The 27,473-nt window shown below is 42.2% G+C and overlaps 1 protein-coding gene across 2 annotated transcripts; it reads right to left on the bottom strand.

The window, feature by feature from the left end:
* Nucleotides 1–536: 536 nt before the first annotated feature.
* On the bottom strand, nucleotides 537–27,473 carry LOC132340949 (collagen alpha-1(III) chain-like). 2 transcript variants are annotated; one of them, XM_059872197.1, is made up of 13 exons: nucleotides 27,142–27,473; nucleotides 27,014–27,059; nucleotides 25,382–25,522; nucleotides 24,799–25,026; nucleotides 21,679–21,752; nucleotides 13,812–13,884; nucleotides 12,970–13,052; nucleotides 9,693–9,752; nucleotides 7,952–8,023; nucleotides 5,942–6,092; nucleotides 2,097–2,184; nucleotides 1,878–1,994; nucleotides 537–1,631 (listed from the first exon to the last, which is right to left on the bottom strand). In XM_059872197.1, exons 1-13 carry the CDS (start codon nucleotides 27,229–27,231, stop codon nucleotides 944–946), a joined length of 1,911 nt encoding a protein of 636 aa, XP_059728180.1. In that variant the 5' UTR covers nucleotides 27,232–27,473; the 3' UTR covers nucleotides 537–943. The 2 variants fall into 2 exon arrangements, with proteins under 2 accessions (XP_059728180.1, XP_059728181.1); XM_059872198.1 differs by lacking the exon at nucleotides 537–1,631 and having other exon boundaries at nucleotides 1,879–1,994; nucleotides 12,970–13,057; nucleotides 27,142–27,460.

Below are 27,473 nucleotides of genomic sequence, written 5' to 3'. Positions count from 1 at the left end.
GGGACTTGGGGTCATGGGCTGGGGACATGGAGGGGACACGGGAAAAGACCTGGGGGGGATTTGGGGACACCGCGGGACTTTGGGGACACGGCCGGTGCCACCCCCGCGGGGTGGGGGAGGGGGGAGGGGCGCGCGCGCGGGCTCTGCCCCTCCCCCCCCACTCCCAGTCCGGCCGGTCCAACTGGTTCAACTGGGAGTGGGGGAGGGGCGGGGACCTGGCACGGCCCGGGGGGGGGGAGGGGCAGCGCGGGGTCCCCCCTCAGCCCCTCCCCCACCCCCCCCAGCCCCTCCCCCCCCCCCCCCCCCGTTAATCCGCGGCCGCCGGGGCCCCCTAAGAGGCTTAAACCGGGCCCGGGGGGGGGGGGTGGGGGAGGGGAGGGACCCAAATTCCCCGCGCCCCTCCCCCCACCCCAAAGTCTCACCCCTCCCCCACCCTGAACCCCAAAGTCTCACCCCTCCCCCACCCTGAACCCCAATTTCCCGCCCCTCCCCCACCCCCCAAAATCCCCGCCCCTCCCCCCGCAAGCCCCTCCCCCTTTTTTCGGCGTCACCCCCGGTTTATTCGGGGTCGGCCCCGCCAGATGTTTTGGGGGAGAACGCACAGACGTCACCATCCAGATGTTGGGGGGGAGGGGGCGGGGGCCTTGTCCAGATGGTTTTTTTGGGGGGTCCCCTCCCCCAGATGTTGGGGGTCTCCAGCCAGATGTTCAGGCTCCCCTTCCAGATGTTGAGGACCCGCCAGACCGGGGTGTCCCCATTCCAGATGTTGCTGCCGCTGCCCAGATGTTGGGGGCGGGGGGTCCTGTCCCCTTTCCCGGTGTTGTGGTCCCGATCCAGATGTTGGGGTCTCCCCCCCCCCCCCCCAGGTTTCAAGGTCCCCGTTCCAGATGTTGGGGCCCATTCCCACCCCCCCGGGGTCCTCATCCAGATGTTGGGGCCCATCTCAAAGGCCCCACCCTGGCCTTGCTGTCCCCATTCCAGCTGTTGGGGTCCCCATCCAGATGTTGGGGGGGTCTCCTCCCAGGTGTCCAGGTCCCCATCCAGATGTTGGGGCGGTCTCCTCCCAGGTGTCCAGGTCCCCATCCAGATGTTGGGGGGGGTCTCCTCCCAGGTGTCCAGGTCCCCATCCAGATGTTGGGTGGGGGTCTCCTCCCAGGTGTGCAGGTCCCCATCCAGATGTTGGGGGGTTCTCCTCCCAGGTGTCCAGGTCCCCATCCAGATGTTGGGGGGTCTCCTCCCAGGTGTCCCGGTCCCCATCCAGATGTTGGGGGGGGGTCTCCCCCCAGGTGTCCAGGTCCCCATCCAGATGTTGGGGGGGTCTCCTCCCAGGTCCCCATCCAGATGTTTGGGGGGGGTGTCTCCTCCCAGGTGTCCAGGTCCCCATCCAGATGTTGGGGTTGTCTCCTCCCAGGTGTCCAGGTCCCCATCCAGATGTTGGGGGGGGGTCTCCTCCCAGGTGTCCAGGTCCCCATCCAGATGTTGGGGGGCGTCTCCTCCCAGGTGTCCAGGTCCCCATCCAGATGTTGGGGGGGGTCTCCCCCCAGGTTTCACGGTCCCCATCCAGATGTTGGGGGGTCCTCCTCCCAGGTGTCCAGGTCCCCATCCAGATGTTGCCGTCCCCGCCTTGCCCTCTGGATCCCCATCCAGATGTTGGGGGAGGGGCTCCCATCACCCTCCGAGGGTCCCCATTCCAGATGTTGGGGTCACCCCCCCCCTTTTCAAGGCCCCTCTTCCAGATGTTGAGCTCCCCCTGCAGATTCCCACCCCTCCCCTCAACCCCGCCCCGCGATTGGCCCATCCCTCTGATTGACAGCCGCCCCAACCAATCACGGCCGCGCACTCCCCTCCAACCCTCCCCGAACATTTTGGGGCAAAACCTGAAGATTTTGGGGGTTTTTATTTTCATTCCCCCTCCTCGGGCGGAACCTTCTGGCACCTCCTCTGCAGCAGCCGCCGCGCGGGGGAGCTCGGAAGCTTCTGGAACGCTCTGGAAGCTGTGGAAAAAAAGGGTAAAAAACCCCAAATTTTTCATTTTCCCACCCAAAATTTGCAGGGTTTTGGGCAATTTTGGGCGGGTTTTGGGGTTTTTTCCTCACCCAGCTGCTCCGAGAGGTCCCTGAGGAAGTTCCTGCTCTGCTGGTGGAATTCCAGCGCCATCTTCCCGGCTTGTTGGGCCTCGTCCACCTGGGAAAAATCCCAAAAATTCCAATAAAAACCAAAAAAAATTAGAATTAAACCCCAAAAAATCCCAGTTAAATCCCCAAAAATTCCAATTAAACCTCAAAAGATTCCAACAAAACCCCATAAAATCCCAATTAAACCCCAAAAAGTTCCAATAAAACCCCAAAAAATTCCAATAAAAACCCAATAAAAATTCCAATAAAAACCCAATAAAACCCCCAAAAATTCCAATTAAACCCCAAAAATCCCAGTAAACCCCCAAAAATTCCAATTAAATCCAAATAAACCCCCCAAAATTTCAATAAAATCCCAATAAAACCCCAAAAATTCCAATAAAAACCCCAAACATTTCGAATAAAAACCCCCAAAAATTCCAATAAAAAACCAATAAAACCCCAAAAATTCCAATTAAACCCCAAAAAATTCCAATTAAACCCCAATAAAATCCCAAGAAAAATCCTAATTAAAACCCCAAAAATCAAAATAAAACCCCAAAAATCCCAATTAAATCCCAATAAAACCCCAATTAAATCCCAATAAAACCCACAAAAACCCCAATAAACCCCCCAAAAACCCCAATAAAACCCCAAAAATCCCAATAAAACCCCACTAACCCCCCCCGGGAATTGGGATTTTCCCGAATTTGGGATTTTTTGCCCCAATCCTCACCAGGAGCCGCAGCTGCCGCAGGGGAAAAACCCCAAAATTCCAATAAAAACCCCAAAAATTTCCAATGAAAACCCAATAAAACACCAAAAAATCCCAATTTAACCCTCAAAAATTCCAACTAAATTCCAATAAAACCCAAAAAATCCCAATAAAACCCCCAAAAATCCCAATTAAATCCCAATTAAACCCCCAAAAATTCCAATTAAATCCCAATTAAACCCTCAAAAATTCCAATTAAATCCCAATAAAACCCAAAAAAATCCCAGTTAAATCCCAATAAAACCCCCAAAAACCCCAATAAAACCCCAAAAATCCCAATAAAATCCCAAATATTCCAATAAAACCCCAATAAAACCCCATAAAATCCCAATAAAACCCCATTAACCCCCCCGGGAATTTGGGGGATTTTCCGGAATTTGGGATTTTTGGCCCCAATCCTGACCAGGAGCCACAGCTGCCGCAGGGGAAAACCCCAAAAATTCCAATAAAAACCCCAAAAATGCCAATTAAATCCCAATAACACCCAAAAAATCCCAATAAAACTCCCAAAAATTCCAATTAAACCCCCTAAACATCCTAATTAAACCCCAAAAATTCCAATAATACCCCCAAAAATTACAATAAAATCCCAATAAAACACCAAAAATTCCAAATAAATTCCAATAAAACCCCCCAAAATCCCAATAAAACCCCCAAAAATTCCAATTAAACCCCAAAAATTCCAATAAAACCCCCAAAAATTCCAATTAAATCCCAATAAAACCCAAAAAATCCCAATTAAACCCTCAAAAATTCCAATTAAATTCCAAAAAAACCCCAAAAAATCCCAATAAAACCCCAAAAATCCCAATTAAACCCCACTAACCCCTCCGGGAACTGGAGGATTTTGGGGGGATTTTCCCGATTTTGGGATTTTTGGCCCCAATCCTCACCAGGAGTCGCAGCTGCCGCAGGGGCAAAACCCCAAAACTCCAATAAAAACCCCCAAAAATCCCAATTAAATCCCAATAAAACCCAAAAAATCCCAATAAAACCCCAAAAAATCCCAATAAAACCCCCAAAAATTCCAATGAAACCCCAAAAAATCCCAATAAAAACCCCCAAAAATTCCAATAAAACCCCAAAAAATTCCAATTAAATCCCAATAAAACCCCAAAAATTTCAATTAAACCTCAAAAAATCCCAAATAAATCCCAATAAAACCCAAAAAATCCCAATTAAACCCCCCAAAATTCCAATTAAATTCCAATAAAACCCAAAAAATCCCAATTAAACCCCAAAAATTCCAATTAAATTCCAATAAAACCCCATAAAATCCCAATAAAACCCCACTAACCCCCCCGGAATTTGGGGGATTTTCCCGATTTTGGGATTTTTGGCCCCAAAGAGTCACCAGGAGCCGCAGCTGCCGCAGGGGAAAACCCCAAAAATTCCAATAAAAACCCCCAAAAATTCCAATAAAACCCCCAAAAATTCCAATTAAATCCCAATAAAACCCAAAAAATCCCAATTAAACCCTCAAAAATTCCAATTAAACCCCAAAAATCCCAATAAAAACCCCCAAAAATTCTAATAAAATCCAAATAAAACCCCCAAAAATTCCAATTAAATCCCAATAAAACCCCCAAAAATCCCAATAAAACCCTCAAAAATTCCAATTAAATCCCACTAAACCCCCAAAAATTTCAATTAAACCCTCAAAAATCCCAATTAAACCCCCAAAAATTCCAATTAAACCCTCAAAAATTCCAATTAAACCCTCAAAAATCCCAATTAACCCCCCAAAAATCCCAATAAAACCCCAATAAACCCCCAAAAATCCCAATAAAACCCCACTAACCCCTCCGAGACCTGGGGAATTTTGGGGGATTTTCCCGAATTTGGGATTTTTGGCCCCAATCCTCACCAGGAGCCGCAGCTGCCTCAGGGGCAAAACCCCAAAACTCCAATAAAAACCCAAAAAAATTCCAATTAAATCCCAATAAAACCCCAATAAAACTCCAATTAAATCCCAATTAAATCCCAATTTAACCCCCAAAAATCCCAATAAAACCCCAAAAAATCCCAATAAAAACCCCAAAAATTCCAATTAAATCCCAATTAAACCCCCAAAAAAATCCCAGTAAAAACCCCGAAAAATCCCAATAAAAACCCCTAAAATTCCAATAAAACCCCCAAAAATTCCAATAAAAACCCCTAAAATTCCAATAAAACCCTCAAAAAACCCCAATAAAACCCTCAAAAATCCCAATAAAAACCCTCAAAAATTCCAATTAAACTCCAATAAAACCCAAAAAATCCCAATTAAACCCCCAAAAATCCCAATAAAACCCCAATAAAACCCCAAAAATCCCAATAAAACCCCACCAACCCCTCCGGGAATTGGGGAATTTGGGGGATTTTCCCGAATTTGGGATTTTTGGCCCCAATCCTCACCAGGAGCCGCAGCTGCCGCAGGGGCAAAACCCCAAAATTCCAATTAAAACCCTCAAAAATCCCAATAAAACCCTCAAAAATTCCAGTAAAAACCCCAAAAAATCCCAATAAAACCCCCCCAAAAATTCCAATTAAACCCCCTAAAAATCCCAATTAAACCCCAAAAATTCCAATAAAAACCCCCTAAAAATTCCAATTAAATCCCAATAAAACCCCAATAAAACTCCAATTAAATCCCAATAAAACCCCAAAAATTCCAATAAAACCCCCAAAAATCCCAATAAAACCCCAAAAATTCCAATAAAAACCCCCAAAAATTCCAATTAAATCCCAATAAAACCCCAAAAATTTCAATTAAACCTCAAAAAATCCCAAATAAATCCCAATAAAACCCAAAAAATCCCAATTAAACCCCCCAAAAATTCCAATTAAATCCCAATAAAACCCCATAAAATCCCAATAAAACCCTCAAAAATTCCATTTAAATTCCAATAAAACCCAAAAAATCCCAATTAAACCCTCAAAAATTCCAATAAAACCCCAAAAATTCCAATTAAATCCCAATAAAACCCCAAAAATCCCAATAAAACCCCACTAACCCCCCCGGAGTTTGGGGGATTTTCCCGAATTTGGGATTTTTGGCCCCAATCCTCACCAGGAGCCGCAGCTGCTGCAGGGCCGGGCCCAGCCGGGCCAGGACAGCGCCGTAGTCGGGCCGGGGGGCGGGGCCGAGGGCGGGGCAGGGGGCGGGGCCAGCTGGGGGCGGGGCCCAGGGCGGGGTCCCGGCACGGAGCTGCTCCAGAGCCCTGGGGGGAAACGGGAAATAATGGGAATTTGGGGGGGATTTGGGGGGAAAATGGGGATTTTGGGGGTTTGGGGAAAAAATGGGAATTTGGGGGGTTTGGGGAAAAATTTGGGGGGAATTTTGGGGGAATTTGGGGGAAAAAATGGGGAATTTTGGGGGGGTTTGGGGGAAAAAATGGGAATTTTGGGGGTTTTGGGGGGATTTGGGGGGAAATTTGGGGGGATTTGGGGGAAAAATGGGGAATTTTGGGGGAATTTGGGGGGAAATTTGGGGATTTGGGGGGTTTGGGGGAAAAATGGGGAATTTTGGGGGGGTTTGGGGGAAAAAAGGGGGAATTTGGGGAAAAAATGGGAATTTGGGGGGAAATTTGGGGGAAAAATGGGAATTTGGGGGGAATTTGGGGGAAAAAATGGGAATTTGGGGGGAAATTTGGGGATTTGGGAGAGAAATTTGAGAGTTTTGGGGGAAAAAATGGGGAATTAGGGGAAAAAATGGGGGATTTTGGGTGGAAAAGGGTGGGATTTGGGGGAAAAATGGGGAATTTTGGGGGGTTTTGGGGGGAATAATGGGAATTTTTGGGAGATTTGGGGGAAAAATGGGGATTTTGGGGGGTTTGGGGAAAAATTGGGAGTTTGGGGGAAAAAATGGGGAATTTGGGAGAGAAATTTGAGGGTTTTGGGGGAAAAAATGGGGAATTTTTGGGGGGTTTGGGGGAAAAAATGGGGGATTTTGGGGGGTTTGGGGAAAAAATTGGGAGTTTGGGGGGAAAATGGGAATTTGGGGGGAAATTTGGGGATTTGGGAGAGAAATTTGAGGGTTTTGGGGGAAAAAATGGGGGATTTTGGGGGGGTTTGGGGGAAAAAATGGGGGATTTTGGGGGGGTTTGGGGGAAAAAATGGGGGATTTTGGGTGGAAAAGGGTGGGATTTGGGGGAAAAATGGGGAATTTTTGGGAGATTTGGGGGAAAAAATGGGAATTTTAGGGGTTTTGGGGGGGAAAGGGGGGATTTGGGGGGAAATTTGGGGGGATTTGGGGGGAATAATGGGAAATTTTGGGGGGAATTTGGGGGAAAAAATGGGGGATTTTGGGTGGAAAAGGGTGGGATTTGGGGGAAAAATGGGGAATTTTTGGGAGATTTGGGGGAAAAAAATCGGGAATTTTGGGGGTTTTGGGGAAAAAATTGGGAGTTTGGGGGGAAATTTGGGGGGATTTGGGGAAAAAATGGGGAATTTTGGGGGGTTCTGGGGAGAAATTTGGGGAATTTTGGGGAAATAATGGGAATTTTGGGGGGAAATTTGGGGAAAATGGGGGATTTGGGGGGTTTTTGGGGAAATAATGGGAATTTTGGGGGGAAATTTGGGGATTTGGGGGGAATAATGGGGATTTGGGGGGTTTTGGGGGGATAATGGGGATTTTGGGGGGATTTGTGGGAATAATGGGAATTTTGGGGGGAAATTTGGGGAATTTTGGGGAAATAATGGGAATTTTGGGGGGAAATTTGGGGGAAATATGGGGATTTTTGGGGGGTTTTGGGGGAAATAAAGGGGATTTTGGGGGAATAATGGGAATTTTGGGGGGAAATTTGTGGGGTTTGGGGGGAATAATGGGGATTTGGGGGGATTTGGGGAAATAATGGGAATTTTGGGGGGAAATTTGGGGAAAATGGGGGATTTGGGGGGTTTTGGGGGAATAATGGGAATTTTGGGGGGAAATTTGGGGATTTTGGGATTGGAGTGTGGAAAATGGGGATTTGGGGGAGCAAAGGGGAATTTTGGGGTTCCAGGTGTGGATTTTGGGGTCCCAGGTGTGGAATTTGGGGTCCCAGGTGATGATTTTGGGGTCCCAGGTGGGGTCTCTCACCTGGAGGCCTCCTGGGAGCGCTGCAGGTGCTGCTGCAGGAGCTGATCCCAGGCCTGGAGCTCCCCTGAGAGACTGCGGGGAGGGGACAGGGGAGGGACAGGTGAGGGACAGGTGGGACAGGTGAGGGACAGGGGAGAGAGGTGAGGGACAGGTGAGGGACAGGTGAGATGGGACAGGTGAGGGACAGGTGGGACAGGTGGGACAGGTGGGACAGGTGGGACAGGTGGGACAGGTGGGACAGGTGAGGGACAGGTGAGGGACAGGTGAGGGACAGGTGAGGGACAGGTGAGACAGGTGAGGGACAGGTGAGGGACAGGTGAGGGACAGGTGAGGGACAGGTGGGGGACAGGTGAGGGACAGGTGAGGGACAAGTGAGACAGGTGAGGGAGAAGAGGACAGGTGGGACAGGTGAGGGACAGGTGGGACAGGTGGGACAGGTGAGGGACAGGTGGGACAGGGGAGACAGGTGAGGGACAGGTGAGGGACAGGTGGGACAGGTGGGACAGGGGAGGGACAGGTGAGACAGGTGAGGGACAGGTGACACAGGTGGGGACAGGTGAGAGATGGGGACAGATGGGGACAGGTGAGTGATGGGTGGAGACACAAGAGGGACAGGTGAGAGGGGAAAGGACAGGTGGGCACAGGTGAGACAGGTGGGCCAGGTATCCCCAAGTTCATTCCAGGTGTGTCCCAGGTGTCCCCAGGTGTGTCCCAAATGTCCCCAGGTGTGTCCCAGGTGTCCCCAAGGTTGTCCCAGGTGTCCCCAGGTGTGTCCCAGGTGTCCCCAAATTTGTCCTAGGTGTCCCCAAGAGTAACCAGGTGTGTCCCAAATGTCCCCAGGTGTGTCCCTCCCTCCCCAGGTGTCCCCAGATTTGTCCCAGCTCCCCCCAGGTGTGTCCCAGGTGTGCCCAGGTGTCCCCTCCCCACTCCAGGTGTGTCCCAAATGTCCCCAGGTGTGTCCCAGGTGTCCTCAGATCTGTCCCAGGTGTGTCCAGGTGTCCCCAAGGTCCCACCAGGTGTCCCCAGGTGTGTCCAGGTGTCCCCAAGGTCCCACCAGGTGTCCCCAGGTGTGTCCCAGGTGTGTCCCTCCCTCCCCAGGTGTCCCCAAATTTGTCTCAGCTCCCCCCAGGTGTGTCCCAGGTGTGCCCAGGTGTCCCCTCCCCACTCCAGGTGTGTCCCAAATGTCCCCAGATCTGTCCCAGGTGTGTCCAGGTGTCCCCAAGGTCCCACCAGGTGTCCCCAGGTGTGTCCCAGGTGTGTCCCTCCCTCCCCAGGTGTCCCCAAATTTGTCCCAGCTCCCCCCAGGTGTGTCCCAGGTGTCTCCAGGTGTCCCCTCCCCACTCCAGGTGTGTCCCAAATGTCCCCAGGTGTGTCCCAGGTGTCCCCAGGTGTGTCCCTCCCTCCCCAGGTGTCCCCAAATTTGTCCCAGCCCCCCCCAGGTGTGTCTCAGGTGTGCCCAGGTGTCCCCTCCCCACTCCAGGTGTGTCCCAAATGTCCCCAGGTGTGTCCCAGGTGTCCCCAAGGTCCCACCAGGTCCCACCAGGTGTCCCCCAGATGTGTCCCAAATGTCCCCAGGTGTGTCCAGGTGTGTCCCAGGTGTGTCCAGGTGTGTCCCTCCCTCCCCAGGTGTCCCCAAATTTGTCCCAGCTCCCCCCAGGTGTGTCCCAAGCGACCCCAGGTGTGTCCCAGGTGTGTCCCAGGTGTCCCCAAATGTCCCCAAGGTGTCCCCAGGTGTCCCCACCTGGCCTTGAGCAGCTTCACCTGCGCCACGGATCCCTCCAGGGCTGGATCCAGGGAATCCCTGCAGGAAAAGACCCAAAAGTCCCCAAAATTCCTCAATTTTGGGGCAAATCCAGAGAAAAATCCGGAAAATTCCCAAATTTTGGGGCAAATCCAGAGAAAAATCCCAAAATTTTGGGGCAAATCCACAGAAAATTCCCAAAAAAATTCCCAAATTTCCGGGCAAATCCACGGAAAATTCCCCAAAATTCCAAAATTTAGGGGCAAATCCAGTGAAAATTCCCAAAAATTCCAAAATCTTGGGGCAAATCCAGAGAAAATTCAAAAAAATTCCCAATTTTTTTGGAAAATCCAGAAAAAAATCCCAGATTTTTGGGGAAAATCCAGAAAAAAAATCTCCCAAATGCTGAAGTGTTGGGGGAAAATCCTGAGAGAATTCCCCAATTTCTGGGAAAATCCATAAAAAATCCCAAAAAATCCCACATTTTGGGGCAAATCCAGTGAAAATTGAAAAAAAATTCCCCAAACTTTGGAAAAATCCAGAAAAAAATCCCCAAATTTTGGGGCAAACCCAAAAAAAGTTCCCAAAATTCCTAAATTTTGAGAGAAAATACCGAGAGAATTCCCCAATTTTGGGGAAAATCCAGAAAAAAATCCCAAATTTTTTAGAAAATCTAGAAAAAAATTCCTAAAAATTCCAAAATTTTTGGGAAAATTCAGAAAAAAATTCCTCAAAATTCCCAAATTTTGGCAAAATCCAGAAAAAAAATTTAAAAAATTCAAAAAAATCCCCAAATTTTTGGGAAAATCCACCCAAAATACCCCAAATTTCCCAAATTTTTGGGAAAATCCAGAAAAAAAATTAAAAAAAATTAAAAAAAATCCCCAAATTTTTGGGAAAATCCAATAAAAAAATAAAAAAAAAATTTAAAAAATCCCCAAATTTTTGGGAAAATCCACCAAAAATTCCCAAAATTTTTGGAAAATCCAAAGAAAATTCCCCAAATTCTGGGGGAAAATCCAGAGAAAATTCCAAATTTTTTAGAAAATCCATTAAAAAAATTTCCCCCAAATTCTCAAATTTTTGGGAAAATCCAGAAAAAAAAATTCCTCAAAATTCCAAAATTTTTGGGAAAACTCAGAAAAAAAATTCAAAAAATTCAAAAAAAATCCCAAATTTTTTTGAAAATTCAGAAAAAAATTCAAAAAAATTCAAAAAATTCAAAAAAATTTCTAAAAATTCCAAAATTTTGGGAAAATCCAGAAAAAAATATCAAAAAAATTCAGAAAAATCCCAAATTTTGGGAAAATCCACCCAAAATCCCCCAAATTATGAAATTTTGGGGGGAAATCCAGAAAAAAAACACCAAATTTTTTTGAAAATCCAGAAAAAAAAACCCCAAAATTTTTTTTTTTTAAGAAAATCTAGAAAAAAAAAAATTCCCCCAAATTCCCAAATTTTTGGAAAAATTCAGAAAAAAATTCCTCAAAATTCTGAAATTTTGGGGGAAAATCCAGTGAAAATTCCCCAATTTTTAGGAAAATCCAGAAAAAATCCCAAATTTTTAAGAAAATCCAGAAAAAAAATTTCCCCCAAATTCCAAAATTTATGGGAAAATTCAGAAAAAAATTCCCAAAAAATTCCAAAAATTTGGGAAAACTCAGAAAAAATTCAAAAAAATTCAACAAAAATTCCAAAAAATCCCAAATTTTTTGGAAAATCCAGGGGAAATTCCCCAAAATTCCCAAATTTTTGGGAAAACTCGGAAAAAAATTCAAAAAAAAAAAAATTCTAAAAATTCCCAAAATTTTTTGAAAATTCAGAAAAAATTCAAAAAAATTCAACAAAAATTCAGAAAAATCCCAAATTTTTCGGAAAATCCACCCAAAATCCCCCAAATGCTGAAATTTTGGGGGAAAATTCAATGAAAATTCCCAAATTTTTGAGAAAATCCAGAAAATAATTAACCCAAATTCCAAAATTTGTGGGGAAATCCAGAAAAAAAATTCAAAAAAATCCCAAATTTTGGGGAAAACTCAGAAAAAAAAAATCAAAAAAATTCAAAAAAAATTCCCAAATTTTTGGGAAAACTCAGAAAAAATTAAAAAAAAAAAAATCTAAAAAATCCCAAATTTTTCGGAAATTCCAGGGAAAATTCCCCAAAATTCCCAAATTTTTGGGAAAACTCAGAAAAAAATTCAAAAAAAAAAAAAATTCAAAAAATTCCCAAAATTTTGGGAAAATCCATAAAAAAATTCAAAAAAATTCAGAAAAATTCCCAAATTTTGGTAAAATCCACCAAAAATCCCCAAAATTCTGAAATTTTGGGGGAAAATCCAGAAAAAAACCCCAAATTTTTTAGAAAATCCAGGAAAAAAATTCTCCCAAATTCCAAAATTTTGGGAAAACTCAGAAAAAAAATTAAAAAAAATTCAAAAAAAAATTCAAAAAATTCCCAAATTTTTGGGAAAATCCAGAAAAAAACCTCAAAAAAATTCAGAAAAATCCCCAAAATTTTTGGGAAAATCCACCCAAAATCCCCAAATGCTGAAATTTTGGGGGAAAATCCAGAAAAAAACCCCAAATTTTTTAGAAAATCCAGGAAAAAAATTCTCCCAAATTCCAAAATTTTGGGAAAACTCAGAAAAAAAATTAAAAAAAATTCAAAAAAAATTCAAAAAATTCCCAAATTTTGGGGAAAATCCAATAAAAAAATCAAAAAAATTCAGAAAAATCCCCAAATTTTTGGGAAAATCCACCCAAAATCCCCCAAATTATGAAATTTTGGGGGGAAATCCAGAAAAAAAACACCAAATTTTTTTGAAAATCCAGAAAAAAAAAACCCAAATTTTTTTTTTTTTAAGAAAATCTAGAAAAAAAATTCCCCCAAATTCCCAAATTTTTGGAAAAATTCAGAAAAAAATTCCTCAAAATTCCAAAATTTTGGGAAAATAAAAAAAAAAATTCAAAAAAAATCAGAAAAATCCCAAATTTTTGGGAAAATCCAGGGGAAATTCCCCAAAATTCCCAAATTTTGGGAAAACTCAGAAAAAAAATTCAAAAAAATTCAAAAAAATTCCCAAATTTTTGGGAAAATTCAGAAAAAATTCAAAAAAATTCAACCAAAATTCAGAAAAATCCCCAAATTTTTGGGAAAATCCACCCAAAATCCCCCAAATTCTGAAATTTTGAGGGAAATTCCCCCAAAAAAGTGAATTTTCCCTCCCCCCTGGGTGGAATTTCCCCAATTTTGGGTTTTTTTGCCCCAAATTCTCACCCAGCCTTTGGCTCCAGGCAATTCCCGAGGGTCCCATCCTGGAGCAGCCTCTGCAGGAGCCTCTGGAACTCCTCCAGGCCCTTCTGCACTGCCAATCATTAATTAAAATCAGCCCCTCGTTAATTAATGACGTCATTAATTAATCATTAGCGATTAATGGCTGCTAATTTTCATGGAATTTTGGGGTTTTGGGGCTTTTTCCTGAGGGTTTTTAACCCAAAATTCTGAATTTTTGGGAGTCAGGAACCCCTCCAGAGCTTTTCTTCATCCTCCCCCAATTAATTATTAATTAATTAACAATTAATTAATCATCAATTCCATTTTTTCCTCACCTTCCTCTCTTTTTTTTCACCAAAATTCCCAATTTTTTTGCAAAAAATCAGCAGCTCTGAGCCTCCCCCAATCAATCACCGATTAATTGCTGCTTAATTATTAATGAAGTAATCATTAATTAATTCCTTATTAAATTAATTAATGGCTTGGGGGGGGGTTTGAAGAAAATTCTGGAATTTTGGAGGAATTTTGGAGGAATTTTGGAGGAATTTTGGAGGGATCAGGAAGAGTCTGGAACCCCTCAGGGCAGTTTTAAACCCCCCAATTAATGAGTAATTAATGAATCATTAATTAATGAATGAATCCCCAATTTTGAATGGATTTTAATCATTTTCTGGAATAATTTTGAGCCAAATTTTTAAATTTTTTTGGGGTGGAATCAGGAAAAATTCAGGAGTCTCTGGTATAATTAATTAGGGGTTGCAGAGTAATTAATGTGGGTAATGAATGAGGTGATTAATTAATGAATGAGGTGATTAATGAGGTGATTAAGGAGTGGTGGTGCCAACCTTGGGCGGAGAAGGCGTCGGGCTGGAAGCCGGGGGAGCCCTGCAGCTCCTGCTGCAGCTGCCGCGCGCTGAACTGGGGGAAAAATGGGGGAAAATGGGAAAATTCAACCAAAAATGGGGAAAAATGGGGAAAAAATGGGGGAAATTGGGGAAAATTGGGGGAAATTGGGGGAAAATTCAATCAAAAATGGGGAAAATTCAACCTAAAATGGGGAAAATTCAATCAAAAACGGGGAAAATTGGGGAAAAATCAACCAAAAAATCAACCAAAAATGGGGAAAATTCAATTAAAAATGGGGAAAAATGGGGAAAAATGGGGAAAATTGGGAAAAAAAGGGGGAAAAATGGGGGGAATACAACCAAAAATGGGGAAATTGGGGAAAAAATGGGGAAAAAATGGGGAAAATTCCACCAGAAATTGGGGGAAAATTGGGGAAAAATGGGGAAAAATCCATAAGAAATTGGGAAAAATCTATCAAAAATGGGGGAAAAATCAATTAAAAAGGGGGAAAAATCAATCAAAAATGGGAAAAATTGGGAAAAAATCAACCAAAAATGGGGGAAATCCAACTAAAAATGGGGAAAATTGGGGGGAAAATTGGGGAAAATTGGGGGGAAAATGGGGAAAATCCAACAAAAAATGGGGAAAAATCCAACTAAAAATGGGGAAAATTGGGGAAAAATCAACCAAAAATGGGGAAAATTCAATTAAAAATGGGAAAAGTTGGGGGAAAATGGGAAAAAATGGGGAAAAATGGGAAAAAATGGGGAAAATTCAAACAAAAATGGGGAAAATCCAACCAAAAATGGGGAAAATTGGGGAAAAATGGGGAAAAATGGGGGAAAGTGGGGGAAAATGGGGAAATTGGGGAAAAATGGGGAAAATTGGGGAAATTGGGGAAAAATGGGGAAAATTGGGGAAATTGGGGAAAAATGGGGAAAATTCAACTAAAAATGGGGAAAATTGGGGAAAATTCAAACAAATATGGGGAAAATTGGGGAAAAAATGGGGAAAATTCCTTCAGAAATGGGGGAAATTGGGGAAAATTCCACCAAAAATGGGGAAAATTCAAACAAAAATGGGGAAAAATCAAACAAAAATGGGGAAAAATGGGGAAAAATGGGGAAAAAATGGGGAAAATTCAAACAAAAATGGGGAAAAATGGGGAAAAATGGGGAAAAAATGGGGAAAAATGGGGGAAAATCCAACCAAAAATGGGGAAAATTGGGGGAAAATGGGGAAAAAAATGGGGAAAAATCAACGAAAAATGGGGGGAAATTCAATCAAAAATGGGGAAAATCCAACAAAAAATGGGGAAAATTCAATCAAAAATGGGGAAAAAATCAACCAAAAATGGGGAAAATTCAATCAAAAATGGGGAAAATTCAACCAAAAATGGGGAAAAATGGGGAAAAAATGGGAAAAATGGGGAAAAAAATAGGGAAAATTGGGGAAAAAATGGGGGAAAATCAATCAAAATTGGGGAAAATTCAATCAAAATTGGGGAAAATTGGGGAAAAATCAATCAAAAATGGGAAAAATCAACCAAAAATGGGGAAAATGGGGAAAAAAATCAACCAAAAATGGGGAAAATTCAATCAAAAATGGGAAAATTGGGGAAAATTGGGGAAATTGGGGAAAAATTGGGAAAATTCAAACAAAAATGGGGAAAAATCAACCAAAAATGGGGAAAAATCAATCAAAAATGGGGAAAATGCAACCAAAAATGGGGAAAATTGGGAAAAAAATCAACCTAAAATGGGGAAAATTGGGGAAAAAAATGGGGAAAAATGGGGGAAATTCAACCAAAAATGGGGAAAATTGGGGGGAAAAATGGGGGAAAAATGGGGAAAATTCAACCAAAAATGGGGAAAAATCAATCAAAATTGGGGAAAATTGGGGAAAATGGGGAAAAATGGGGAAAAATGGGGAAAAATGGGGGAAATTCAACCAAAAATGGGGAAAATTGGGGAAAAAAATAGGGAAAAAATGGGAAAAAATGGGGAAAATGGGGGGAAATTCCAGCAGAAATGGGGAAAATTGGGGAAAAATGGGGGAAAATGGGGAAAATTGGGGAAAAATTGGGAAAAAAAACGGGGAAAAATCCATCAGAAATGGGGAAAATTCCATCAGAAATGGGGGGGAAATGGGGAAAAATGGGGAAAATCCAACAAAAAATGGGGAAAATTCAATCAAAAATGGGGAAAAATCAACCAAAAATGGGAAAAAAATCAACCAAAAATGGGAAAAATTCAATTAAAAATGGGGAAAATTCAACCAAAAATGGGGAAAAATGGGGAAAAATCAACCAAAAATGGGGAAAATTGGGGAAAATTGGGGAGAAAATGGGGGGAAATTCAATTAAAATGGGGAAAATTCAATCAAAAATGGGGGAAAATGGGGAAAATTCAACCAAAAATGGGGAAAATCAACCAAAAATTGGGAAAATTGGGAAAAAAATGGGGAAAATCCAACAAAAAATGGGGAAAATCCAACCAAAAATGGGGAAAATCAACCAAAAATGGGGAAAATTGGAAAAAACTGGGAATTAATCAACAAAAAAAAGGGGGAAATTGGGAATTAATCAACCAAAATGGGAACTGGGCAATGGAAAATGGGGAAAAATCCCCCAAAAATGGGGAAAAATGGGGAAAAATCCACCAAAAATGGGGAAAATTGGGAAAAAATGGGGAAAATCCAATCAAAAATGGGGAAAATCAAGCAAAAATGGGGAAAATTGGGAAAAACAGGGAAAAATGGGGAAAAATGGGGAAAAATCCAACCAAAAATGAGAAAATTGGGAAAAAGCAACCAAAAATGGGGAAATTGGGGAAAAATCAACCAAAAATGGGGAAAATCCAACAAAAAATGGGGAAAATTCAATCAAAAAGGGGAAAAAAATCAACCAAAAATGGGGAAAATTCAATCAAAAATGGGGAAAATTGGGAAAAAAATGGGGAAAAATGGGGAAAATCCAACCAAAAATGGGGAAAATTGGGAAAATTCAATCAAAAATGGGGAAAAATGGGGGAAAATCCAACCAAAAATGGGGAAAATTGGGGGAAAATGGGGAAAAAAATGGGGAAAAATCAACGAAAAATGGGGGGAAATTCAATCAAAAATGGGGAAAATCCAACAAAAAATGGGGAAAATTCAATCAAAAATGGGGAAAATTCAACCAAAAATGGGGAAAAATGGGGAAAAATCAACCAAAAATGGGGAAAATTGGGGAAAATTGGGGGAAAAATGGGGGGAAATTCAATTAAAAATGGGGAAAATTCAATCAAAAATGGGGAAAATTGGGGAAAATTCAATCAAAAATGGGGAAATTGGGGAAAATTCCATCAGAAATGGGGAAAAATGGGGGAAATTGGGGAAAAAATGGGGAAAAATGGGGAAAATTCCATCAGAAATGGGGAATATTGGGGAAAAATGGGGAAAAATCAACCAAAAATGGGGAAAATTGGGGAAAATTGGGGGGAAAATGGGGGGAAATTCAATTAAAAATGGGGAAAATTCAATCAAAAATGGGGAAAATTCAATCAAAAATGGGGAAAAATGGGGAAAATTCAACCAAAAATGGGGAAAATGGGGAAAAATCAACCAAAAATGGGGAAAACTGGGAAAAAAATCAACCAAAAATGGGGAAAATCCAACCTAAAATGGGGAAAATTGGGGAAAAATGGGAGAAATTGGGGGGAAAATGGGGAAAATTGGGGGAAATTCAACCAAAAATGGGGAAAATTGGGGGAAAAATGGGGAAAATCCAACAAAAAATGGGGAAAATTCAAACAAAAATGGGGAAAATTGGGGGAAAATTCAATCAAAAATGGGGAAAATTGGGAAAAATTCCATCAGAAATGGGGAAAATTGGGGAAAAATGGGGGAAATTGGGGGGAAATTCAACCAAAAATGGGGAAAATTGGGAAAAAATGGGGAAAATTCAACCAAAAATGGGGAAAAATCAATCAAAAAGGGGGAAAAATCAATCAAAAATAGGGAAAATTCAATTAAAAATGGGGAAAATCCAACCAAAAATGGGGAAAATTGGGAAAAATTCCATCAGAAATGGGGAATATTGGGGAAAAAATGGGGAAAAAATGGGGGAAAATTCAACCAAAAATGGGGAAATTGGGGAAAATTCCATCAGAAATGGGGGAAATCCAACCAAAAATGGGGAAAATTCCATCAGAAATGGGGAAAAATGGGGAAAAAATGGGGAAAAATCAACAAAAAATTCAATCAAAAATGGGGAAAATTGGGGAAAAATCAATCAAAAATGGGGAAAATTCAAACAAAAATGGGGAAAAATGGGGAAAATTCAATCAAAAATGGGGAAAATTGGGGAAAAATCAACCAAAAATGGGGAAAATCCAACCAAAAGTGGGGAAAATTCAACCAAGAATGGGGAAAAATCAACCAAAAATGGGGAAAAATGGGGAAAAATCAACCAAAAATGGGGAAAATTGGGGAAAATTGGGGGAAAAAATGGGGAAAATCCAACAAAAAATGGGGAAAATCCAAACAAAAAATGGGGAAAATTCAACCAAAAATGGGGAAAATTGGGGAAATTCAACCAAAAATGGGGAAAATTGGGGAAAAATGGGGAAAATCCAACAAAAAATGGGGAAAATTGGGGGAAAATTCAATCAGAAATGGGGAAAATTCAAACAAAAATGGGGAAAATTCAATCAAAAATGGGAAAATTGGGGAAAATTCCATCAGAAATTGGGGAAATTGGGGAAAATTCCATCAGAAATGGGGAAAATCCAACCAAAAATGGGGAAAATTGGGGAAAATGGGGAAAAAATGGGGAAAATTAAACCAAAAATGGGGAAAATTGGGGAAAATTCCATCAGAAATGGGGAAAATGGGGGAAAAAATGGGGAAAATTGGGGGGGAAAATGGGGAAAAATGGGGAAAATTCAACCAAAAATGGGGAAAATTGGGGAAAAATGGGGAAAAAATGGGGAAAAATCAACAAAAAATTCAATCAAAAATGGGGAAAATCCAACAAAAAATGGGGAAAATTGGGGAAAAAATGGGGAAAAATGGGGAAAATCCAACCAAAAAATGGGGAAAATTGGGGAAAAATGGGGAAAAATGGGGAAAATCCAACCAAAAAATGGGGAAAATTGGGGAAAAATGGGGGAAATTGGGGGAAAATGGGGAAAAAATGGGGAAAATTCAATCAAAAATGGGGAAAAATCAACCAAAAATGGGGAAAATGGGGAAAATTGGGGAAAAAAGGGGGAAAAATGGGGGAAATTGGGGGGAAAATGGGGGGAAATGGGGGAAAATGGGGGGAAATGGGGGAAATTGGGGAAAAAAATGGGGAAAATTGGGGGAAATTGGGGAAAAATGGGGAAAATTGGGGAAATTGGGGAAAATCCAACAAAAAATGGGGAAAATTGGGGGAAAATTCAATCAGAAATGGGGAAAAATCAACCAAAAATGGGGAAAATTCAACCAAAAATGGGGAAAATTGGGGGGAAAATGGGGAAAAATGGGGAAAAATGGGGAAAATTGGGGAAAAATGGGGGAAATTCAACCAAAAATGGGGAAAATTGGGGAAAAAAATAGGGAAAAAATGGGAAAAAATGGGGAAAATGGGGGGAAATTCCAGCAGAAATGGGGAAAATTGGGGGAAAATGGGGGAAAATGGGGAAAATTGGGGAAAAATTGGGAAAAAAACGGGGAAAAATCCATCAGAAATGGGGAAAATTCCATCAGAAATGGGGGGAAAATGGGGAAAAATGGGGAAAATCCAACAAAAAATGGGGAAAATCCAACAAAAAATGGGGAAAATTCAATCAAAAATGGGGAAAATTCAACCAAAAATGGGGAAAATTGGGGAAAAAATGGGGAAAATTCAACCAAAAATGGGGAAAAATCAATCAAAAAGGGGGAAAAATCAATCAAAAATGGGGAAAATTCAATTAAAAATGGGGAAAATCCAACCAAAAATGGGGAAAATTGGGGAAAATTCCATCAGAAATGGGGAAAATTGGGGAAAAATGGGGGAAATTGGGGGGAAAATGGGGAAAAAATGGGGGAAATTCAACCAAAAATGGGGAAAAATCAACCAAAAATGGGGAAAATGGGGAAAATTGGGGGAAATTGGGGAAAAAAGGGGGGAAAATGGGGGAAATTGGGGGGAAATGGGGGGAAATTAAACCAAAAATGGGGGAAATTGGGGAAAAATGGGGGAAAATGGGGAAAAAATGGGGAAAAATCAACAAAAAATTCAATCAAAAATGGGGAAAATCCAACAAAAAATGCGGAAAATTGGGGAAAAAAATGGGGAAAAATGGGGAAAATTCAACCAAAAATGGGGGAAAATGGGGAAAATTGGGGAAAATGGGGGGAAAATTGGGAAAAAATGGGGAAAATTCAAACAAAAATGGGGAAAAATCAACCAAAAATGGGGAAAATTGGGGAAAATGGGGAAAATTGGGGGAAAAATGAATCAAAAATGGGGAAAATTCAAACAAAAATGGGGAAAAATCAACCAAAAATGGGGATAAAATCAACCAAAAATGGGGAAAATCCAACCAAAAATGGGGAAAATTGGGGAAAAATGGGGAAAATTGGGAAAAAAATGGGGAAAAATGGGGGAAATTCAACCAAAAATGGGGAAAATTAGGGAAAAAATGGGGGAAAATGGAGGAAATTCAACCAAAAATGGGGAAAATTGGGGGAAAATGGGGGAAAATTGGGGGGAAAAATGGGGGGAAAAATGGGGAAAAAATGCGGAAAATTCAAACAAAAATGGGGAAAAATCAAACAAAAATGGGGAAATTGGGGAAAATTCCATCAGAAATGGGGAAAATTGGGGAAAATTGGGGGAAAAATGAATCAAAAATGGGGAAAATTCAAACAAAAATGGGGAAAATTGGGGAAAAAATGGGGAAAATTCCTTCAGAAATGGGGGAAATTGGGGAAAAAATGGGGAAAATCCAACCAAAAATGGGGAAAATTGGGGAAAAAAATGGGGGAAAATGGGGAAAATTCAACCAAAAATGGGGGAAAATCAACCAAAAATGGGGAAAATCCAACCAAAAATGGGGAAAATTGGGGAAAAATTGGGAAAAAAAATGGGGAAAATCCAACCTAAAATGGGGAAAAAATCAACTTAAAATGGGGAAAATTCAACAAAAAATGGGGAAAATTGGGGAAAATTGGGGGAAAATTGGGGGAAAATTGGGAAAAAAATGGGGAAAATCCAACAAAAAATGGGGAAAATTGGGAAAATTCCATCAAAAATGGGGAAAAATCCATCAGAAATAGGGAAAATTGGGGAAAATTGGGGGAAATTCAACCAAAAATGGGGGAAATTGGGGAAAATTGGGGGAAAATTGGGGGAAAAATGGGGGAAAATGGAGAAAATTGCATCAGAAATGGGGAAATTGATGAAAATTGGGGGAAAATTGGGAAAAATGGGGAAAATTGGAGGAAAATGTGGAAAATGGGGGAAAAAGGGGGAAAAATATGGAAAAATGGGGAAAATTCAATCAAAAATGGGAAAAAAAATCAACCAAAAATGGGGAAAATTCAATCAAAAATGGGGAAAAATCAACCAAAAATGGGGAGAAATCAACCAAAAATGGGAACAAAATCAACCTAAAATGGGGAAAATGGGGAAAAATGGGGAAAATGGAGAAAACTCCATCAAAAATGGGGAAAATTGGGAAAAAATGGGTAAAAAATCAACAAAAAATTAACCAAAAATGGGGAAAATTCAACCAAAAATGGGGGAAATTCAACCAAAAATGGGGGAAATTCAATCAAAATGGGGAAAATTCAATCAAAATGGGGAAATTCAACCAAAGATGGGGAAATTGGGGAATTTTGGGGTGAATTTACCTGGAAGCTGGAGAGGAGGAGGAGGGAGAGCCGCTGAACCTCAGGGAGCTCCAGGCTGATGGATTGGCTCAACTCTGGCAAAGAAAGGGTTAAAAAGGGGGGAAATTCCCCCAAATTTCAGCTGGAATTTGGCCCAAAATTGCCCCAAAAAGCAGCTGGGGGTGGGAAAAGGAGGAAAAATTGAATTTAAGGAGGAAAAAAATTGAATTTGAGGGGGAAAAATGGGGGAAAATAGAGAGGAAAAGGTTTAAAAATGGGGAAAAAATCAAATTTAAGGAGGAAAATGGGGAGAAAAGAGGAAAAAATTGAATTTAAGGGGGAAAATAGGGAAGAAAATTCGAATTTAAAGGGAAAATGGGGAAAAATAGAGAGGAAAAGGTATAAAAATGGGGAAAAAAATCAAATTTAAGGAGGAAAATGGGGAGAAAAGAGGAAAAAATTGAATTTAAGGGGGAAAATGGGGAAGAAAATTTGACTTTAAAGGGAAAATGGGGAAAAAAAGAGAGGAAAAGGTACAAAAATGGGGAAAAAATCAAATTTAAGGAGGAAAATGGGGGGAAAAGAGGAAAAAATTGAATTTAAGGGGGAAAATAGGGAAGAAAATTCGAATTTGAAGGGAAAATGGGGAAAAATAGAGAGGAAAAGGTACAAAAATGGGGAAAAAATCAAATTTAAGGACAAGAATGGGGGGAAAATGGGGGAAAAATTCAAATTTAAGGTCAAGAATGGGGGAAATAGGAAATAAATCAAAATTAAGGAGGAAAATGGGGGAAAAGAAGAGGAAAAAATCCAATTTAAGAGGGAAATTGGGGGAAAATAGAGAGGAAAAGGCACAAAAATGGGGAAAAAATCAAATTTAAGGAGGAAAATGAGGAGAAAAGAGGAAAAAATTGAATTTAAGGGGGAAAATGGGGAAGAAAATTCGAATTTAAAGGGAAAATGGGGAAAAATAGAGAGGAAAAGGTATAAAAATGGGGAAAAAATCAAATTTAAGGAGGAAAATGGGGAGAAAAGAGGAAAAAATTGAATTTAAGGGGGAAAATGGGGAAGAAAATTCGAATTTAAAGGGAAAATGGGGAAAAATAGAGAAGAAAAGGTATAAAAATGGGGAAAAAGAGGAAAAAATTGAATTTAAGGGGGAAAATGGGGAAGGAAATTCGAATTTAAAGGGAAAATGGGGAAGAAATAGAGAGGGAAAGGCATAAAAATGGGGAAAAAATCAAATTTAAGGAGGAAAATGGGGAGAAAAGAGGAAAAAATTGAATTTAAGGGGGAAAATGGGGAAGAAAATTCGAATTTAAAGGGAAAATGGGGAAGAAATTGAGAGGAAAAGGTACAAAAATGGGGAAAAAAATCAAATTTAAGGAGGAAAATGGGGAGAAAAGAGGAAAAAATTGAATTTAAGGGGGAAAATGGGGAAGAAAATTTGAATTTAAAGGGAAAATGGGGAAGAAATAGAGAGGAAAAGGCATAAAAATGGGGAAAAATCCAATTTAAGGACAAGAATGGGGGGAAAAATGGGGGGAAAATTCAAAGTTAAGGTCAAGAATGGGGGAAATAGGAAATAAATCAAAATCAAGGTGGAAAATGGGGGAAAAGAAGAGGAAAAAATCCAATTTAAGAGGGAAATTGGGGGAAAATAGAGAGGAAAAGGCACAAAAATGGGAAAAAATCAAATTTAAGGAGGAAAATGAGGAGAAAAGAGGAAAAAATTGAATTTAAGGGGGAAAATGGGGAAGAAAATTCGAATTTAAAGGGAAAATGGGGAAGAAATAGAGAGGAAAAGGGACAAAAATGGGGAAAAATCAAATTTAAGGAGGAAAATGAGGAGAAAAGAGGAAAAAATTGAATTTAAGGGGGAAAATGGGGAAGAAAATTCGAATTTAAAGGGAAAATGGGGAAAAATAGAGAGGAAAAGGTATAAAAATGGGGAAAAATCCAATTTAAGGACAAGAATGGGGGGAAAATGGGGGAAAAATTCAAATTTAAGGTCAAGAATGGGGAAAATAGGAAATAAATCAAAATTAAGGAGGAAAATGGGGGAAAAGAAGAGGAAAAAATTCAATTTAAGAGGGAAATTGGGGAAAAATAGAGAGGACAAGGTATAAAAATGGGAAAAAATCAAATTTAAGGAGGAAAATGGAGGGAAAATGGGGAAAAAATCAAACTTAAGGGACAAGAATGGGGGGAAAATGGGGAAAAATTGAATTTAAGGGCAAGAATGGGGGGAAAATGGGGAAAAATTGAATTTAAGGGTAAGAATGGGGGGGAAATGGGGAAAAAAATTGAATTTAAGGGCAAGAATGGGGAAAATTGAGGGGAAAAGTCACATTTAAGGATCAAGAATGGGGAAAATAAGGAAAAATCCCATTTAGGGGGAAAATGGGTAAAGAAAGAGGGAAAAATCAGATTTAGGGGGAAATGGGAAAAGAAAGAGGGAAAAATCAAATTTAGGGGGAAAATAGAAGGAAAAAAAATCCCATTTAGGGGTAAAAGAGAAAGGAAAAAAATCCCATTTAGGGGAAAAAAAGAAAGGAAAAAAATCCCATTTAGGGGAAAAAAAGAAAGGAAAAAAATCCCATTTAGGGGAAAAAAATTAAGGAAAAAAATCCTATTTAGGGAAAAAAAGAAAGGAAAAAAATCCCATTTGGGGGAAAAAAAGAAAGGAAAAAAATCCCATGTAGGGGAAAAAAAGAAAGGAAAAAATTCCCATTTAGGGGAAAAAAGAAAGGAAAAAAATCCCATTTGGGGGAAAAAAAGAAGGAAAAAAATCCCATTTGGGGAAAAAAAGAAAGGGAAAAATATCCCATTTAGGAGAACAAAAATCCCATTTAGGGGAAAAAAATAGAAGGAAAAAAATCACATTTGGGGGAGAAATAGAAAGGAAAAAAATCCCATTTAGGGGGGAAACGGTAAAATAAAAAAGGAAAAAAAAATCCCATTTAAGGAGAAAAACTAAAAAGCAGAAAGGAAAAAACTGAGGGGAAAAAAGTCAGACCCTTCCAAACCCTCGGTGACAAAGGGCTCAGCGCAGCACCCCCAGCTCTCCTCCACCCCACGACCACCCCGGAGAGGGATTTTAATTAAGAGCAGCCTAATTAGGTGTTAATGAGCACGCACCGGTGACCTCGCGGTGCACGGGGGGCAGCGACTTGCGGCGGGAGCGGCGGCCCTGGAGGCTGGAGCGGCGCCAGGAGCGGCGGCGGCCCCGGGGGGAGGCGACAGCCGGAGACAGCCGGAGGGAATTGGGCTCCTGGCCGGGGCTGCTCGGGGCTCTTTTCTTCCTGCTGGACGAGCCCGGGGTGCCCTTGCTGCTGGGAGGGTTGAAATTCGCCTCAGAGTTCGGGTCTGAGGGGAAAAGAGGAGAAATCAGCGCAAAAACCGAGAAAAAGAGACTCGGTGATGCGCGGGGTTTCTTGAGCCATGAGGGTGAAAAACGCCAAACACTTGTTTTTTAGAATTTTAAAAGTTTAAGAGTAATAAAATGATTTTAAAATACTCCTCAGCAGCCGCTGACGAGTCCGGGTCTGAGGGGAAAAGAGGAGAAATCAGTAAAAAAAAATGGGAATAAGAGACTCGGTGATGGCCGGGCTGCTCGCGGTTTCTTGAGCCGTGAGGGTGAAAAACGCCAAACGCTTGTTTTTAAAAGTATTAAACGCTTGTGTTTTAAAAGTAATAAAATTTAAACTTGTTAAACGCCTGCCTTGAGGGGAGGTGACAGCCGGAGACAGCCGGAGGGAATTGGGCTCCTGGCCGGGGCTGCTCGGGGCTCTTTTCTTCCTGCTGGACGAGCCCGGGGTGCCCTTGCTGCTGGGAGGGTTGAAATTCGCCTCAGAGTTCGGGTCTGAGGAGAAAAGAGGAGAAATCAGTAAAAAAATGGGAATAAGAGAGTCGGTGATGGCCGGGCTGCTCGCGGTTTCTTGAGCCGTGAGGGTGAAAAATGTCAATTCCTTGTGTTTTAAAATTTTAAAAGTTTAATCGTAATAAAGTGGTTTTAAAACCGCTCCTCAGCAGCCGCTGCCAAGTTCGGGTCTGAGGGGAAAAGAGGAGAAATCAGTAAAAAAATGGGAATAAGAGACTCGGTGATGGCCGGGCTGCTCGCGGTTTCTTGAGCCGTGAGGGTGAAAAATGTCAATTCCTTGTGTTTTAAAATTTTAAAAGTTTAATCGTAATAAAGTGGTTTTAAAACCGCTCCTCAGCAGCCGCTGCCGAGTCCGGGTCTGAGGGGAAAAGAGGAGAAATCAGCGCAAAAACCGAGAAAAAGAGACTCGGTGATGCCCGGGGTTTCTTGAGCCGTGAGGGTGAAAAACGCCAAACGCTTGTTTTTAAAAGTATTAAACGCTTGTGTTTTAAAAGTAATAAAATTTAAACTTGTTAAACGCCTGCCTTGAGGGGAGGTGACAGCCGGAGACAGCCGGAGGGAATTGGGCTCCTGGCCGGGGCTGCGCGGGGCTCTTTTCTTCCTGCTGGACGAGCCCGGGGTGCCCTTGCTGCTGGCAGGGTTGAAATTCGCCTCAGAGTTCGGGTCTGAGGGGAAAAGAGGAGAAATCAGTAAAAAAATGGGAATAAGAGACTCGGTGATGGCCGGGCTGCTCGCGGTTTCTTGAGCCGTGAGGGTGAAAAATGTCAATTCCTTGTGTTTTAAAATTTTAAAAGTTTAATAGTAATAAAATGATTTTAAAATACTCCTCAGCAGCCACTGCCGAGTCCAGGTCTGAGGGGAAAAGAAACGAAATCAGTAAAAAAAAAGGGAGAAAGAGACTCGGCGATGGCCGGGCTGCTCGGGGTTTCTTGAGCCGTGAGGGTGAAAAATGTCAATTCCTTGTGTTTTAAAATTTTAAGAGTTTAATAGTAATAAAGTGGTTTTAAAAATACTGCTTAGCAGCCGCTGCCGAGTCCGGGTCTGAGGGGAAAAGAAATGAAATCAACGCAATAAAAGGGAAAAAGAACTCGGTGATGGCCGGGCTCTGCTGCCCTCTCGGGGTTTTCTTGAGCCATGAGAGAAAATTGTTTTATCAGGCATTTCAGAGCGCTGAACGTGGCTTTGTGTTTTTATTTTTAAGCGGGAGTTTAGTCAAACCTTGGAGTTTTTGGGATTTCCCAGAGTGGAGCAGCTCCTGGAAATCCTGGAATTTCTGGGCACTTCCAGGGCCTTAAAATCCCAAAGCGGCCTTAAAAGCCCAAATCTGCCCCAAAATCCTGGAATTTTCGAGGATGGAGAAATCCCAAAATTCCCCCAAACCCAACTTTTTGCCTCGCCACCTCCCAAGCTCCAAAACCACCCAAAGTAGCTCCTACCTCCACACAGAGCAGCGATTTCCTTCCCTGCCCTTACCTGGCGCGGCCCCTCCGCTCTCAGAGCTGGCTCCGCCGGGGCATCGCTGAGGGGAAAAATCGTTACCCGACTGGAACCGCGGCCACCCCGCGGCTCCCCCGGCCGGGCCGGACCCATCCGGAGCTCACCTCGTCCTCCTGTGGCCCGGTCGAGCCCCGCGGGGACGGGGCAGCGGCCGGGCCGGGGGAGCCGGCGGCTCCCGCCGCCTCCTCCGCCATGGCGATTTCCCGCCGCTCGCCTGCCCTCAGCGCCTGCGCAGGCGCGGAGCCCGATCCGGCTTCGCCGCCATCACTGCGCAGGCACGGGGCGTGTCTGCCCTCACAGCAGGCGCAGAGTCCTCTCCAGCCTTCCCGCCCCTCACGATCTTCCCTTCTTCCACCCCTCACCCTCTTCACGCTTTCCGCGCTCCTCACGCCTTTCCCACCATGTCTGAACTCTGATCCTGGACCTTCCCCTCACG

The sequence above is a fragment of the Haemorhous mexicanus genome, chromosome 34 (genome assembly GCF_027477595.1).
Source record: "Haemorhous mexicanus isolate bHaeMex1 chromosome 34, bHaeMex1.pri, whole genome shotgun sequence".
Classification (NCBI taxonomy): domain Eukaryota; kingdom Metazoa; phylum Chordata; class Aves; order Passeriformes; family Fringillidae; genus Haemorhous; species Haemorhous mexicanus.
Note: the sequence above shows the minus strand (reverse complement) of the source record. Positions and strands in the feature narration are given on the sequence as shown.